The 16276-nt window shown below is 29.7% G+C and overlaps 5 protein-coding genes across 11 annotated transcripts; all 5 read right to left on the bottom strand.

Annotated features, from left to right (window-relative positions):
- Positions 1-229: 229 nt before the first annotated feature.
- On the bottom strand, positions 230-1741 carry LOC114876572 (U6 snRNA phosphodiesterase). The gene is made up of 5 exons (XM_029188213.2): positions 1663-1741; positions 1417-1586; positions 1189-1331; positions 775-1112; positions 230-666 (listed from the first exon to the last, which is right to left on the bottom strand). Exons 2-5 carry the CDS (start codon positions 1512-1514, stop codon positions 478-480), a joined length of 768 nt encoding a protein of 255 aa, XP_029044046.1. The 5' UTR covers positions 1515-1586; positions 1663-1741; the 3' UTR covers positions 230-477.
- Positions 1742-3225: 1484 nt separating this feature from the next.
- LOC114876608 (zinc finger CCHC-type and RNA-binding motif-containing protein 1-like) lies at positions 3226-4739 on the bottom strand. Its single transcript, XM_029188324.2, has 4 exons — positions 4214-4739; positions 3987-4098; positions 3608-3919; positions 3226-3494 (listed from the first exon to the last, which is right to left on the bottom strand). The coding sequence occupies exons 1-4, from the start codon at positions 4324-4326 to the stop codon at positions 3357-3359; spliced, it is 675 nt and encodes a 224-aa protein (XP_029044157.1). The 5' UTR covers positions 4327-4739; the 3' UTR covers positions 3226-3356.
- A 117-nt stretch (positions 4740-4856) lies between these two features.
- LOC114876605 (lipid storage droplets surface-binding protein 2) lies at positions 4857-6944 on the bottom strand. The gene is made up of 4 exons (XM_029188318.2): positions 6365-6944; positions 5789-6156; positions 5419-5707; positions 4857-5343 (listed from the first exon to the last, which is right to left on the bottom strand). Exons 2-4 carry the CDS (start codon positions 6089-6091, stop codon positions 5105-5107), a joined length of 831 nt encoding a protein of 276 aa, XP_029044151.1. The 5' UTR covers positions 6092-6156; positions 6365-6944; the 3' UTR covers positions 4857-5104.
- Positions 6945-7480: 536 nt separating this feature from the next.
- LOC123988335 (lipid storage droplets surface-binding protein 2-like) lies at positions 7481-11194 on the bottom strand. Of its 5 annotated transcripts, none has more exons than XM_046287989.1 (6): positions 11086-11190; positions 9784-9821; positions 9183-9523; positions 8710-8959; positions 8349-8616; positions 7481-8278 (listed from the first exon to the last, which is right to left on the bottom strand). In XM_046287989.1, exons 2-5 carry the CDS (start codon positions 9809-9811, stop codon positions 8366-8368), a joined length of 870 nt encoding a protein of 289 aa, XP_046143945.1. In that variant the 5' UTR covers positions 9812-9821; positions 11086-11190; the 3' UTR covers positions 7481-8278; positions 8349-8365. The 5 variants fall into 5 exon arrangements, with proteins under 5 accessions (XP_046143945.1, XP_046143946.1, XP_046143948.1 ...); XM_046287990.1 differs by having other exon boundaries at positions 7481-8085; XM_046287992.1 differs by having other exon boundaries at positions 7481-8616; positions 9258-9523; positions 11086-11192.
- Positions 11195-12600: 1406 nt separating this feature from the next.
- LOC123988336 (lipid storage droplets surface-binding protein 2-like) lies at positions 12601-16118 on the bottom strand. Of its 3 annotated transcripts, XM_046287994.1 has the most exons (5): positions 15806-16118; positions 15156-15215; positions 13641-13992; positions 13221-13455; positions 12601-13024 (listed from the first exon to the last, which is right to left on the bottom strand). In XM_046287994.1, exons 3-5 carry the CDS (start codon positions 13950-13952, stop codon positions 12762-12764), a joined length of 810 nt encoding a protein of 269 aa, XP_046143950.1. In that variant the 5' UTR covers positions 13953-13992; positions 15156-15215; positions 15806-16118; the 3' UTR covers positions 12601-12761. The 3 variants fall into 3 exon arrangements, with proteins under 3 accessions (XP_046143950.1, XP_046143951.1, XP_046143949.1); XM_046287995.1 differs by lacking the exon at positions 15156-15215 and having other exon boundaries at positions 15810-16118; XM_046287993.1 differs by lacking the exon at positions 15156-15215 and having other exon boundaries at positions 15806-16112.
- Positions 16119-16276: the final 158 nt, after the last annotated feature.

Genomic DNA, 16276 nt, shown 5'->3' with positions numbered 1-16276 from the left:
TGCTTCGGGGTCCCTGGAACCCCGGATACCATAATGTCGGTATGCAAACAGCGTCACTCGTGCTTCGGGGTCCCTGACACCCCAAGATGATATCAGGACCGTGTCTAGAGAGCTGAATACAACTCTGTTATGTTTTTATTATTTTTTAATATATACTTATGTTTTGTATTTCTCTTATTTTGTCGTCATTGAATATGAATAAAAATTCGTTCTTATTTAGGTTATAGATTATTTATTCATACAAATACCTTGACAAATACATTATTGTATATACAGACAACTCATTTTGATAAGATTAATAGTATTTATTGCATTTAGTAAAATTTAACTTGTTACATTAAAATTTTTAATTTTTTTTGTTATTATTAGATTACGAGAAGGCGCAAGTTAGACACTTGCCACAGGCGCTTCATATCCTCGTTACGGCACTGCTTAGATTTGTCGTAGACTTATATACACAACAAGAAATATTATTTATCACCTTAGCTTGAATGCATATAATTTGTTCCCAATTTTAAGATGTATCGTATCAACGTTTATGTACCTTTCTTCTTCATGGTCAGCCAAAAGTTGATTTAATTTTGTAGTCAAAATGTATAAACGGTCATTTAAACTTGCAATTTCATTACCAAGGCACCATAGAAAACTAATATGATAGGATGAATCCTATAAAAAAATTTGTAAAACACTGTTTGTATAAGATATTTAAATAAGAATGTTATAATTACCAATATGTATATGTATCTGAGAATTCCTTATATATATATTTCTTACCTCATAAAATGGTGGTAACTCATATTCAGCAAGAACACTATTAAGATTTTTTATAAAGTGAGCAAGTATTCCTTTTGATTCAAAACATTCTATTCCAAGAAATGTGCGTGTAATCTCTTCATTAGTATATGCTCTTACATTCAGAAGTTCCAAATTGAACCTGTTTGTCTGTTCACATAGTTTCTTCACTTCCTCTACGAAGGAATCAATCCAATGAAACTTCAAAATTAATGTTCTTGTTACACTAATATGAAACTCTTCAGAAAATATATTACACTTAATTGGTACTTCTCCCAGTACTGAAAACATCCATGATGTCATGGTCTCACTAGGTTCATCTGAAATTTTCAAATGTTATAATGATCTTATCTATATAATTTAAATACTGTTGTTTACTTGATTTTTGATACTAACAGTTAATATAGGCCAAGGTAGCCCAGTTACCACGTTCATGTTTAAAACTTCTCATTCGTCCCCCATGCTGATTTGGATTGTCATCAATTTCTTCATGATGTGGAACACCTTTCCATGATGCTATACTACCAGGTAAAGGTAGACTAAAAATATATACATATATAAGCATTTATATTTTAATATATTTATATTTATTATAAATCTAATTATTAAAAGTAAGATAGATACCGTTTAGGAACTTCAATAACTTTGTGGCTATCATTGTTAACTTCATCATCTTCAGAATCAGAAGAAGTATACGTTTGTAGTAAATTTAAACCTGACATCGTATATTTATAAACATTTACATTTGCGTTCTTCCATACTTTCAGGTTATATTTTGAAGCTTAGTTTTTTTTCTAAAATATGATTATTACAACATACTGCCATATCAAATGAATTTTATTTATATAGAAAACAACTTATAATTCGAACCGTTATCAACTGTTCGACGTAGAGCGAAGTGACACATCAGCACTCTTATACCGACCGCCGAGGGGTGCAGATCTACCTGCTAAACGTACATATACCTTTATTTTATTTTCTGCGTTCATTTAATTTGCTGTATTTATCTTCTTAGCTTATTGAATAAACTCATTAAGAGGAACGTGTTGATTTTATTACTCCCGTATGCATCCTTGACATCCCTGATTCCTTTACATCCCTGATTCCTTTATATCCCTGATTCCTTTACATCCCTGATTCCTTTACATCCCTGATTCCTTTACATCCCTGATTCCTTTACATCCCTGATTCCTTTACATCCCTACATTCCTAACATCCCTTTATCTCCAACATCCTTGAAAAGACGCTTTCGGCGTTCATAACAGCGCCCTCTAGTGGCGAAAAAAAGAAGTAAAGTACAAATAAATTTAGCGCCATCTGATTTTTGAAAAAGGAACTAAATCAAGTCGAAATTTTGGCCCTCTAGCGGCAAAAATGTGAACTAAAATCTCGACCTCGAGTCAGCGCCATCTGGTTTTTGAAAAAGGAACTAAATCAAGTCGAAATTTTGGCCCTCTAGCGGCAAAAATGTGAACTAAAATCTCGACCTCGAGTCAGCGCCATCTGGTTTTTGAAAAAGGAACTAAATCAAGTCGAAATTTTGGCCCTCTAGCGGCAAAAATGTGAACTAAAATCTCGACCTCGAGTCAGCGCCATCTGGTTTTTGAAAAAGGAACTAAATCAAGTCAAGATTTTGGCCCTCTAGCGGCAAAAATGTGAACTAAAATCTCGACCTCGAGTCAGCGCCATCTGGTTTTTGAAAAAGGAACTAAATCAAGTCAAGATTTTGGCCCTCTAGCGGCAAAAATGTGAACTAAAATCTCGACCTCGAGTCAGCGCCATCTGGTTTTTGAAAAAGGAACTAAATCAAGTCAAGATTTTGGCCCTCTAGCGGCAAAAATGTGAACTAAAATCTCGACCTCGAGTCAGCGCCATCTGGTTTTTGAAAAAGGAACTAAATTTTGTAAAAATTTAAATTTAAAATTATTTTTCATAAGACTTTACTTACCTTTACTTACCTTTACTCGAACCAGTGGCCATAAGTATATTATTTATAATATATTGTTATATTTATAATGTATTTATTATAAGGGTTGAAAGGATACAAGAGATGCAGGGAGAATTTAGGAGTGTAAGGGATACAGAGATATAAAAGGTATAGAAATGTAAGGGATACAGAGATATAAAGGGCACAGATATGTTGGGGATGCAAAAATGTAAGGGATACAGAGATATAAAGGGTACAGAGATGTAAGGGATGCAGAAATGTAAAGGATACAGAGATATAGAGGGTACAGAGATGTAAGGGATACAGAGATATAAAGGGTACAGAAATGTAAGGGATGCCGAGATATAAAGAAAGCAAGGATGTAAGGGATTCGTGGATGTAAGGAATGCTGGAATGTAAAGGATGCACACGGGAGTAATAAAATACCCTATATAAGTAGATAAAATTTATCTATAGATAGATAGACACTATAATATATTATACAATTCAGAATTTATATACAAATAATATATTACAAAATTAATAATAAATACATTTGAAATTTTATTATATTACAGTTGTACTTTAGTACTTGCTTAACAGTACTTATTCTATAATATTGTACTTAAAAAATATTTTATTCACTAAAATCTTCTTCATCACTAAAGTACTGATTTTTCTTATACCGTTTGCCCGATTTTTGAGTTAGCCGATTTTCTTCTTCATACCCTTTAGCTCCTAATCTCTGACTGTTTTCAAATTCTTTTTGTCTTTGCTGAAATGAAAAAATATATTATGAAATATTTGTTAAATTAATTCTCAAAAGTGGATCTTTAATTTTTATCTTTTATATATTGCTTTTGTAATACTTTTAAATTTTTGCATTACCTCCAGTGCAATGGCAGCACTTAATGTTTCTACTTCCTCTTCCCAATTATCATCAACCATTTCATCATCACTGTTTTTGTTAAAATCATTACTATGATGGCTACTGATAGATTTATGCTTCTTTCTTATTCTGGCTTTTTTTAATGGTGGATTTCTGGGACCTAGTGTATTACTTCTACAATTATATGACAAATGTCCTTCTTCTCCACATTCAAAACACTGAGATTTATCTGGATAATCTCTTCTGCGTATAAATTCAGTACTACGTCCATTATCCACTGCTATAGAACTTTTTATTGTACGACCACCTATCTATTAAACCATCATTTATTACAGATTAACAGAAATTATTATTATTATAAGTGATGCAGCTACTTACTTCTGTGTTATTTAAATTTTTAGCACAAGACATAGCATCCTCTGGGGTAAGAAATAAGACAAAAGCAACACCTCTACTTCGTCGTGTGATTTTATTTTTCATTATTGTCACCCTGTGGAGAAAAAAATAAACCCATTTCATTTTAAAGTATTTATATTCTCAACATCTTAACTAATAATGCTGATAATTTTAAGAACACTATAAAAATTGTATAACTTAGAACTTACTTTACTATTTTTCCATAACTTTGTAATAGTTGATGTAGATCATTATTTGTTAAAGAGAAAGGTAAATTTGAAATATATACTGTTGATTTACTGGGTACTACCCCACCACTCATTGTTATATTTCAAGTTATTATTATAAAGGTACGAAATTTATTTGGCTTAACCACTAAAGAAAATGAATTATCATTGCTGGGTAAAAAACGCCCGAAGACGGAAAACAAGAAATTTGATTGCTCATCTGAAGACCAAGCAGCAATATGAAATATAATTTATGATTTAAGAAGAAATAATCCAATGGTTTGAGAAGAATAATATTCCAAATACGTCGGAAAAGGAATATCTATCTTATCGGGCAATGAATTGCAAATATATAGCACGGAGACTATCAATGAAGTTACCCCAGCCGACTGGCACAACTTCTGCAAACATATAAAAAAAGTTGAAGCAGGATATTGCAAAAAAAATAGATTGATGGAGGACAGTTCAAGGGGCGGTATTCACAGTCGCAATTTATAGCCAAAAAATGAAATAGATACTGTTGCCAATGGCTTTAGTATTTATGAAATATTTAACATTAAATACAAAATTGTACAAATATTTTTAACAAATTAATATTAAAACCTTTAAATAAATATGTACAGAATATTTTTTATATGATTATAAAATCATATAATTTACAGTTATATAAATAAAATACAACATATAAACTAAAGATATTACAAAATCATTCACAATACCGCATTTGCTTGCTTTAATTTATACTGCATAATATCTAGATGACAAGAATTTTAATCTCAAATATATTATAATAAACATTCAACAAACAGGAATTTAAAAGTAATATTAATACACTGTTAGTGTTTTATATGTTTATCACAGATTACATTCATCCTAGTGAGAGACAAGGCAGTTGTTAAGTAATTTAAAAATGAACGACAATGTTGATTCTAAACATTTAATTGTTTGAATAACAATAAGAGTGTATAATATTAAAATAAGAATTTCTATTTTGTACAAGTGTTGCCACCTATCTATTAAAGCAAAGTAAATACGTCGTGAAGCACGAGAACTAAATTCACTCAGCCTTTCCACAGTATGATGTAGTTTTCCATCTTCATTGCATAATTTTTCTGTTAAAAGAAATATCAATTTCAATTATAACATAATATTAATACTTGTCTATGATATATTTCTGAGTGTCATACCTGTTTCATTACTATGAAATTCATCATAAGGAACAGGCAAATATTTATCTAACATTAACTCAACAAAATCAGTAGTATTATCGACAGTCTTTAAAATATTAATCCCTGTTTCAGTTGACATTACTCGATCTGCCTGTTGCCAACTATATATCCTTAAGTAATGAACTTTATAATAAGTTAGTAATGTCATAACTCTAACTTTATGTTTGGTTTCTTGTTTTAATTCAGTTAATGTTTTAACAGCTGGTTTCAGACGTTTAGATACAATAGACTTAGTACGATTAATTATCTGAAATATTAAATACACTTTTATTTTAATTGAAATTAAATCCAATAGAGCAATAAATATAAATATTAAAACTTGTGTAACCTGTTTTGGTTCTTCCTTGATTATAGGCAACTTTACTTCTACATAGTCCAGTCCTTGACAAAGTGTTTTATCCAAAGTATAAATTGGCTTTTCCATTAACTTAGCTACTGGTAATGATTTTTCCATTACGATATTGAAAACATTTTCCATTGTGTTAAATGCCCAATGAATGAATACATTTGTCTCTTTCACACGACCATATACTTCCATAGATTTATCCCACAAATAATTTACACTTGGTATTTGACGTGCACGATTAACAGCTTGTATTTTATAAATACAATCTGGTAATTCTACTTCCATCTTAATAACTAATAAGTAAATCCTTTATCATAGGTAAAATAATTATTTTATCATAAATTAAATATCTGTAACATGTATAATTATCTATAAATTATAAAATTAAAAGTTTCATTATATATCAGCATTATTTATTTTAATTAATTAGCGTACGTTTTATGTTTTAAATAACATATGGTACAAATTACGAAAATCTAAAATTCATTTAATAATATATTTATGTGGCAAATATTTTTAAAATTATATCTGTAATAAAGAAAAGTGATTGACACTTACCCAGTATAACAAATCTCCTTCAAAATGCGTACTCTTACATTTGCTTCGTTTTTCTCAATAGCTAAACATAAACTTTGAACTCTGAGTTGTTTTACTGGGGAATTGTTTGCTCGACAATCGACAATATAATACAAATTACTTATTCTTCTGTTGCAAAGTATTATAAGTCCGTGGAATTTTTCAGAATACGATATCGGTATTTCTTAAAACGGCGTATGAGTGCGCTACTATCATGTCTCTTTACACGTAATACATACATATTTTTATAACAAAAATGATATTGCAAAATTTACATTTTGATTTTATATCTTTAACTAATTACAAATATACTAAAAACATGTTAAATAGTAAAATATTATTAAAGATATTTTCGTTTAAAATAAAAGATGCATTGATTAAAAAAAATTTCTTTTAGAAGATTACCATCAAAATGTTTATGAACTTATAATTATTTGCGATAATTATTGAAATAATCTTTGATAAGGGAAACATGAGTTTATTTATATTTATAACTAAAAAAGGCCTAAGTTGCGTCCAACCATCCAAGCCAACTCCGGAATTCTTGTCCATATCTCAATGGACGTATAATAAAATGAAATGCGATCGCTTATCGCTTGCCACAAATGTTATTATGTTACAATATATCATTTTATGTTCTCATTGCAGGCTTGAGGTTCGACATTAATACTAAAAAATATGCTGTATTTTTAATAACTTGAAATTTAAAAAAAATCATAAATTACAATATTCGTTGTACAATAAAGTGCATAAAATAACATAATTTGATAAATTTTCCAAGTTCTATTTTGCGATATTCTTCTGGAATGAACGATCAAGACAGCTAGGAGTCGAGGAAATTAAATTAATTAGTTAATTATCTGTAAGCTAGTGGGTGCACAGACGATGCGATAAGAAGTTATTAACCCGACCCACTGTCTCAGTATCTCCTAAATGAAAATGTTTGCAAATGGCTACTTCAGATATCCCTTGATGAAGAAAAATTCTTGTAGGTCATTTGAGTAGTACAACAAGATAATTATTATCATTTATATAAAAATATTAGAAACATTAACAACGATGTGGCAGCAATATTTAATAATCTGAAAAGAATACTTATACGAGAAAAATATTCAAATATATATTCTCTAATATAATACTTGCAAACGCTTTGTATACAAAAAATATAAAGCGCAAATACATATTTCAGATATTACAATATAAAAGTTTCCTAAACTTTAAATTGAGTGTTTTGTACCATGAACAATAACTCTTATATCCAAGGATAGCATGAAATTTTGTATAATATTCAACTGAAATAATATAATTAGTTATCTGCGGATGTTTATGTAAATGCGCATTTGTATATTATAACTGAGCTGTAGAGAAAAACATTTTTTTGTTATTAGATGATTCTAAAAATATAGATATTTATTTTGCGTAAAGCATGCACATATTTTGTGCATACAGTAAAATCTCTCTAATTGTTTAATTGTAAAAAAAAGTAAAATTAAGAAACTTATTTCTTTATTATAAACTGAACTCTTACCAAAGAAGCCGCGTCGCGTGTTGCGTGACTGACTCCAATGAAGAGAATATAAATGTTGGATGAGACATACCTAGACGTAGGACGAAACCGGTGGATACTATGAGCAGGGCAACAAAAGGACAACTAGAGAGATTTTACTGTATTCCACTAGTTGATTACCATGTTCAAAATCAGCCTGTAAAATAATTGACAAATAAATTATTAATAGCTTTACATATACTTTGTATATTTTGATATGTTATAATTGCATAAACATCCGCAATCTAATGATTAAAATGAATTTAGATATTTTTTTTTTCACATTCCTAGTTGAAAAAGAGCAATTTACCATATTAGGTGTTCTATTCATTCACTTATATACAATTATTCTGTAAAAGATTATATAAAATAATATTTTTAGTAATAAAATCTTATACACATTAGTATATAAATACTAACACAAATATATCATCAATTTATTTGTTCCCTTTATTTCCCTCTGTTGGACTTTGTGCTTCCTTATCATTCTGTTTGTCATTTAAACTTAAGAAATGTGTTAGATGAAGTATAGATACAACGTTAGATATGTACGATGTCACGTCTTCTTTTTTCACGGTTTTTAATTGTGCTGCGACCGAATGGTATACTCTGTTGGCAGTTTTCGATGATAATTGACCAATGGTTTGTACTGCGTGTAAAACTTTGTTTTCATCAGCCGACACCGGAACTATAATAAAAATTTTAAAGTATAATGTAGTCTTTCAATTTTACAAAAAAAAATATATGTTATCTCTCCTTAAAGTTTTTAATATATATATACCAGGTTTGTTTTCTTCTCCTTCAACTGGTGGAAAATAGCGATCCAATAAACGATTAATGAGAACACTTGTATTATCTACACCTTGTACAGCCATATTTCCATACTGTGTGTTTAGCAATTCATTAGCCTTTACTATACTAATTTCTTTGAGCGTGGATGCTTGTTGGGTTGCTGATTCTTTTGCAGTGTACAGTTTATCAATTGTTGGTTGTAGGGAGCTGCTCATTACTGCTTTGGCTGCATCATAAATCTATAAACAATATTTAGTACTCCTTTAATATTACCATAATGGTGAGAGACTAGCTCCACTAATAGTGTTAAAAGGAAAGCAATAACATGTTACTTTTATACTTTAATATTACATAGGTTTTAAGTTTTAAAAGATTCATTTAACAAAACATTCGAAAATAAAACAAGTCACAAAAATAATACTTATTCTGTAAAGTGTTTTTTAATGCCACATTTTAGTTTACCTGTTGAGGAGGCTTTTTCATAATGGGTACTTTTTCTTCAACTATATCTAAACCTTCACACAATTTCTGATCTACCGCAGTGATTTGTCCTTCAAATTTTTTAGCTATAGGTGCAGCAATGGGAGCAGCTGTAGCAGTAGCATAGTGGAGGCCAGATTCAGCATAACTGAGTGCCCAGTTGATCAAATGATTAGAATCTTTCAAATAAGAATATGTAGATCCTGTTTTCTCGATTGCTGAATGTATAACAGGAATATTTTTCACACGATCTAGGACTTCAAGATGTGGGGTATCTTCTGACACAACATTGCATGTGACTTCCTTGGCTTCTGCCATTTTTTCTGAAAAAATTTAATACTATATTACAAATTGTACATTAGGAATTATATTCTCTATGTAACAATTACTAATTTATGAACATCTATAAATAAATAAATAATAGGGTGCAGAATAAGATAAAATGTAGTAGTAGCTTTAATTTTAATTGCTTCATTTTATATAAAAATAATGGTTGCAAAACACGCGAATCATACTCATGCGAATCAGAAACACATAAAAATACAAGTGTCGTGAATGACAAAATCGCTGTACGGTACTCAACTTGTTACAAGATTGTGTTTATAATTCATGCTTCGTTTGCTGGAAAACAAACAAAACGTATATTAAAAAGTACCATGATCAGACATTTATTTCCTGTAAATGTAACTGTTGAATCGCAACTTGTAAATTCGTAATATGAATCAATTTTATAGCTCGCATTCGTACTCTGTACTTTGACCTCAATAATTATGTCTCGTACCGTGTTCTATAGTCTTCGGGAATATACACGATTCCTGTGGTATTATATCCTCAAATATTGAAGATACAAAAAAATTGTTTATGCAAAAGTTGTATGATATGAATTTATAATCAGTATTTATTTATTAATTAGTTTCGGGATATTATAACAATGGCGGTCAATTTTGGATCCTTCCGGCACTATGGCACTTCCGGCGTGGACAGGCCTTCATCCGTACTTTATGTTTTTAGGGGCTTTATTCTACTATAAATCAGTGAATTTGTAAGCAAAATATTAAGAAAATTAATTAATAACCGATGTACAATTATTATTAAGTAATTGATAAAAAAAAATACACAGGTCCATTTAAAAAATGGAATTTCAGTTATAAGAATTTATCTCTGCTAATATATTTCCTCTTGTCATTTAATATACAAAAAGGTGAAAAAAATGAGAATTTTGATATTTTCAATATTTAAAATTCATTATGTAATAAAAAATACCAGAAATGAGTATTTTTGTAATCTATCTTATAACTGTTGAAGATAACAGCATTCCAGTACGGTATTCTGTTATCGAATTATCGATCATTATACAACGTGTAATCTAGTCATTTATTTAAAGATGATATGCTATGCAATTATATTCGCCAGATATATTACACTTCTTATATACGTTGTCAATAAGGATTAATGTTTAATTATTTACATAATCGGACAAACAGTTAATCAAGGACGATGATGCATAAAAAAATATGATTAAAAATAAGACTGTAATAATACCGTTACATATTCATTAAAGTACAATCATCGTTTAAACTGCAAGTGTTTCGCTTATTTATTAATGGTTAATAAATAAAAAATAAAAAATACGTAATTATTCATTATTCATCATTATTATGAGTTTTTACGATTCACAGTAATGACATAAATATACATATATTAAAATAATTTTCAAACTTTTATTCATTAATACCAATAAAATTAATTATTGTTACAGCAGTGGCATTAGTGTGTATTGTTATTATAGAACCACAGTTTGAATGCACTCAACATTTAAGTATCTATAGTAAAGACCTGAAAGAGGTTAATTAAACATTAATTATTAAAATTGATGTATACTTACTGTGCTTGATGCAACAGTTAGCAAAATGAAGTAACGGTAATAGACTCGTTTGTAAGCAACAACCCACACGACAGATTCAATAACACTGACGATAGACGACAGGTTCAGACAGATCTACGTAGAAGTACAATAATATAAAATGACGGTAGGTGGGGGTAGATGCACCTCAGGGCTGTAGAAAGTTACCCACCTTTATAGTCTGCAGAAATAATTAAAATCAAACCCATTGTGTTTGTAATAATAAATAATTGTAAAATAATTGTTCAATAATTGTTGTAAAATAAATAATTCAATTCCCACTGAATCTTCCAATATAAAATTCTGATACTTATTTTCTTATAAACAACTGATATCTATTTAATTAGCAGCAAATGTTTTCAGGATTATTGGATTTATAATTACTATGCAGTTTAAAGAACTTTTTAAATTGCAAATAGTCTTAAGTGTTACAAATTAAAATTTTTAGAGCATGTCAGGTGTTCTGTATGCATAATTAATCTATCGATTATCATTTTAAATGACTGAATAAATTGAAGAATGTATATAGGTGAACAGTCTAACCTAATTTAAAGTAAACAAACGATTGACACTGGTAAACATGAAATGATTACTTAAATACATATCTACAAATGAAAATAATAGATTACAGGGTACTTTGATAAATATCTACATCGGTGGATATTTTTCTGCTTCTGCGCAGATATATGTATAGTACACTCCAATAGACACGTATGCATAGTCTGTGACGTGGAGGTCATCGTCATTTCATTTTCGTAGTATGACTTGGTATGACTATGATGATTCGTGAAAGATGAGTTGCACAATTTTATGTTAGGTATTAATCTTGAAGAGAAATAAATTCATAACTGTTTCAGTTACAACTCCTATATTCTCTGCAACTCATTATTGAAAGTAATCATTAATTATTAAATTGTTGAGATACATAATTTTTAAACCCTGGGTGCTGTGAATATTAACAAAAAATAAATGTTGATATTTACAACCTATCAGAACAATTGGCTATCAATGTTGATAGCTTAAATAATTGATAATCATTGTTATCACTTATTTATAGTACATACTATGCAATTGCAATTAATTTAAATTGGGGAATATGTAGGTATACTGCAGTTCACCAGAGTCCATAACTGCGACGCGTAGGTTGGAAGATGGTGGGTGAACACAGCGAGCTCTCTGCTAATCGCTTTCCACTTCGTTTGGGAGTATCGCCAATCAGGGCGAAGATGCGTACTGGAGATGCGCGAAGAACGAAAATTGGTCTTTTCGCAGTTATGGACTCCGGTGAACTGCGGTATACATATTTGTATCATAGAAAAATCAATAATTCTTTTTACATTAATAATCATTAAATAAACAAATTCGTTTCATCATCTCAAATTTATTTCACTTGTGTATATATAGCATATATAAAAGATATGAAAACTATTATATTATGTACATACATATGTTGCACCGTCTAAATACAACACAATTAAAAAGAATACACTATAATGACAAAAATGATTTTACGAAAAGATGGAGATATATAGATTTTCTTTTTATATAAATACTTCTTAAACGTACAATATACTGAAATAAATAATGCATACGGGAAATAAATACGAAATCAATGGTGTTCACAGAAATTTTTCTTCAATGAACTGCCATTTTAATGATCAGTTCACTTTCTTCGCTTCCGCGTTTGTAGTATTATTCATGTTAGGCGTATTCTCTTCTTCTTTATGCTTTAAAGTATGAAGGTAATTTGTGAATTGTAAAAATTGTGCCACAGAACTAATGTAAGCTTTAAAATTATCTATGCTGAGGACCCTTAAGTGAAACATTATGTTTGAATACACTCGACGTGCTGCTTTATTGGATAAACGGCTGACTGTATGCAAGGTGTGGAGCAGCTTATCTTCATCGTTCGTGTTTATATCTGAAATGATAATAAAATATTATTTATTGGAAAATTGAATATTATTTAACAAATTAGTATTTAAATATTAATTTATTTTTAATTCCAAATTATTTTTTTGACTATTGGAATATTACTATCATTGTTAGAAAAAACTGATAAATTAAATGATAAAATTTTAATTATTTGCGTAATGATCTACGCTAAATGAACTTACCTATTGCAACTTCATTTTCTGTCGGAAGAAAATATTTATCGATCAGCTTATCAACAATATCAGCGGTGTTATCGATACCTCTGACAGCTGCACTTCCATACTGAGTTTCCAAAATTTGATTCGCTTTGTTCCAACTCTTATCTCTCAAGTTTACCGCTTGCGAGACAATTAAATGATTAACGAGCGAAATATTAGAAAGGGTTTGCAGTGCCAGCATATACGCATTTTCTAAAATCTAAGGAAAATATAACATTTGAATAAAACTTTGAATATTAATAATTTGTAATATTGTAATAAATCAAATATCCAGAATTAAATAAAACTTTAATCATATATAAATAGAAATATCTTTTATAGGTTTATTTTGAGTTGATGTTAAATTTTTGTTTTGGTAAACCGGAAGAAAGGTAGATTTCTAACCTGCTCAGGTTTCTCTTTGACCAATGGAACTTTTTCTTCGATTTTGTCGAGACCAAGGCACAACGTGTGGTCGACAAAGTGTATGAGGTTCTCGAGTTTCTTCACGATAGGAGCAACAGTGGGTACAGCTTTGTTAGTCGCAGTGCTCAAAGAAAATTCTGCAGTGGAGAAAGTCCAATGTACCAGTTGATGAGAGTCTTTAACACGGGAATAAGTTGCCGCTGATTTGGATATGGCACTTTCCACCACCGGAAGTTCTAACAAACGATGAAAGACTTCGATGTGAGGCAACTGCGCAACTTCCGCCGTCATTATCTTTGGATTTCCGGAAACTCGAAAACGGCTTCAAAATCTAAAACATAAAATATTATATCGTCATTTCCAAGGTTGCTGGAAAGGTCGTAAAAATAAAAACTCTTTCTATCGAAAGAAGCGCCTCGTTAATTTCAGTAATTTAACACTTTCACGGCCTCATATTTTCTGGAATTGCATGACTTGCAATTTTTACTTTCCTTTTATGTCTAGTATGAAATCATCGGCAGAATAACGAGTGAGAATTTCATTAAATTTAAAATATGTTAAATTAATTTTCCAACTGTAATTACCACCTGATATTTGTCCGTCAAAGTGTTAATAATAAAAAATGTGTACCCTCTCATTTATAAGTAATATTATTAGGTAAATTAAAATTGCTTAAATATTAATAAATATCAAGTACGTATTATACGACATTAAGTAGTACTGTAATAATACAAATAAATATTAAGAATGCACCAGCAATGCACTTTGTAATCTAACTGTGTATCAATATTATACTTTACAAATAAGATAATTAATCATTTTATGAAATCAATCATTGTATTAATATTGCAATGTAATATAATAAAACAATAAATCAATGAGAAATTGATATCTTATAGATATAATTTATTTGTTGAACAAAAACGTATTAATTGACTGAAACGAACTTCTAGTTTATTCAGTTTTAAACCAGAGCATTTAGTAGAAATTTTAGACTCAAAACGCGGAAAAGAAGTGATATACCGTGATAATGGAGAGGTCAATGGACTTACTGAATATAATGCATACATAGATGCATGTGCTATATATAACGTTTCCTTAGCTTTCGCTGGAACCATGATTTCACATAAGCTTTCACAAATTACAAACGTAGTTATTTGATTTAGTATTTTGAAACTGAAAGTCAATACGTACTACCAAAACAAATTAACTTTCACCTTTAACCTAGGATTTGTGTACCTAGAATTTAGTGTATAAACTTTGACCTTGAAATAATTATTATTACTATATTCTAATTACACTATTAATATTAAACATTAATTAACATTATACTAACTATTTTATTAATTATCAGTTGTATTATTTACAGGAATTTTTTTCATTTTTTCATGGCAATAAACAAATATGTGGACATATATAGTCATTTAAATAATAAAAATTTATAAAAATTACAAAATTACAATAATTCTTCAATAATATACTACTATTACTTACTATAGGTTTTCTTAACGTGTTGATTGTCACGAAGGTCAATAACGACTGGCACCTTAAATTCTATGTATTCGAACGATTAGTAAGGAAATCAATGTGAAAGTCAAAATTTTAAAAATAACGTACATCTGTTTTCAGACTGGGAATAAGTAAATGTACGATGGAAAATAAATTAGTATATATTAATAATCCATGATTTTAACGACTGCTTATTCTAATATTAGATAACTAAGAATGGCAGAATAGATAAGATAAACTTTGAACGGCATTAGTATTATAATAATAATTATCAAAATAAAAGCCTAAATTACTATTTTAATCATTTTAATAACTTCAATAACCACTATTTTAATATCTAATTTACTACAATAATTAATATATTTAAAAGACTAGAGAATTACGTGTTAAACTTGCACGGTAAATTTGAATATTGGTGGATTTGTCCATATAAAATCTAATATATTATTATATATCTAATATAAATAAAAATCTAATATTCTAAGCTATAACAGCGTCGAAATTTTTATTCTAACTGTATTTAATACGTACAGCTAACGTAATTTCAAATTGTTCGAAATTTTGAAAAATAAAAAAACCGCACAAGATAACTAGCAGAATTAATAACACGTTTTTTAAAGGATAAATGCACTTACATACGTGTTTGTAGTTGCCTGTTCGTTTTCTGTGTATCAGTCGCAGAGGTTTGGTTGCTATGAGTGCGTGAGTAGAAATGCGTTTGTCCAAACGCAGCCGGAACTCTTTATAACCGGCTTACCGTCTGCGCGTTAAGGTTCGTTCGAACGAGCCAATGAAAATCGACTGGGGAATATCCGCAAGCGGTGATCAAACATGTGCTACAAGGCTTCAAAGTCCGCGACAGGCGACAGGGCTTTTGTCGTTATCAGCACCGCTGGGAAACTGTCACGTAAAAACGGATGAAAATCGGTGATCACTCGCAATCGTCCACGACATCCGGAAAGGACTTTGTACACACTGCATTTTCTAGTGATACTTAGAATAAATCGAAAAATTTTTCCCCGTGGTGTTATCGCATTCGTCACCCACTCACGTATACACGTATGATGTCTTGGAATTTTGCAAATGAGATTGTTTTAGAATTGTGA

This window comes from Osmia bicornis, chromosome 11, assembly GCF_907164935.1.
Source record: "Osmia bicornis bicornis chromosome 11, iOsmBic2.1, whole genome shotgun sequence".
NCBI classification, from domain to species: Eukaryota; Metazoa; Arthropoda; class Insecta; order Hymenoptera; family Megachilidae; genus Osmia; species Osmia bicornis.
Note: the sequence above shows the minus strand (reverse complement) of the source record. Positions and strands in the feature narration are given on the sequence as shown.

Bases quoted from the DNA above. Each gene is read 5' to 3' on its own strand.
- LOC114876605 (XM_029188318.2), bottom strand. From the start codon at position 6,091: ATGGAAGTAGAATTACCAGATTGTATTTATAAAATACAAGCTGTTAAT. The intron at 5,708-5,788 runs GTTACACAAGTT...TTAATATTTCAG, and splicing joins TCAAGGAAGAACCAAAACAG to ATAATTAATCGTACTAAGTC. The intron at 5,344-5,418 runs GTATGACACTCA...TTCTTTTAACAG, and splicing joins ATTTCATAGTAATGAAACAG to AAAAATTATGCAATGAAGAT.
- LOC114876608 (XM_029188324.2), bottom strand. From the start codon at position 4,326: ATGAGTGGTGGGGTAGTACCCAGTAAATCAACAGTATATATTTCAAAT. The intron at 4,099-4,213 runs GTAAGTTCTAAG...TTTTCTCCACAG, and splicing joins AGTTATGGAAAAATAGTAAA to GGTGACAATAATGAAAAATA. The intron at 3,495-3,607 runs GTAATGCAAAAA...TTTTCATTTCAG, and splicing joins GTGCTGCCATTGCACTGGAG to CAAAGACAAAAAGAATTTGA.
- LOC123988336 (XM_046287994.1), bottom strand. From the start codon at position 13,952: ATGACGGCGGAAGTTGCGCAGTTGCCTCACATCGAAGTCTTTCATCGT. The intron at 13,456-13,640 runs GTTAGAAATCTA...TATTTTCCTTAG, and splicing joins TCAAAGAGAAACCTGAGCAG to ATTTTAGAAAATGCGTATAT. The intron at 13,025-13,220 runs GTAAGTTCATTT...TTATCATTTCAG, and splicing joins AGAAAATGAAGTTGCAATAG to ATATAAACACGAACGATGAA.
- LOC123988335 (XM_046287988.1), bottom strand. From the start codon at position 9,811: ATGAATTATAAACACAATCTTGTAACAA. The intron at 8,960-9,182 runs GTAAACTAAAAT...TATTGTTTATAG, and splicing joins TGAAAAAGCCTCCTCAACAG to ATTTATGATGCAGCCAAAGC. The intron at 8,617-8,709 runs GTATATATATAT...TTTTTATTATAG, and splicing joins AGGAGAAGAAAACAAACCTG to TTCCGGTGTCGGCTGATGAA.
- LOC114876572 (XM_029188213.2), bottom strand. From the start codon at position 1,514: ATGTCAGGTTTAAATTTACTACAAACGTATACTTCTTCTGATTCTGAA. The intron at 1,332-1,416 runs GTATCTATCTTA...ATATATTTTTAG, and splicing joins GTTATTGAAGTTCCTAAACG to TCTACCTTTACCTGGTAGTA. The intron at 667-774 runs GTAAGAAATATA...ATTTTTTTATAG, and splicing joins AGTTACCACCATTTTATGAG to GATTCATCCTATCATATTAG.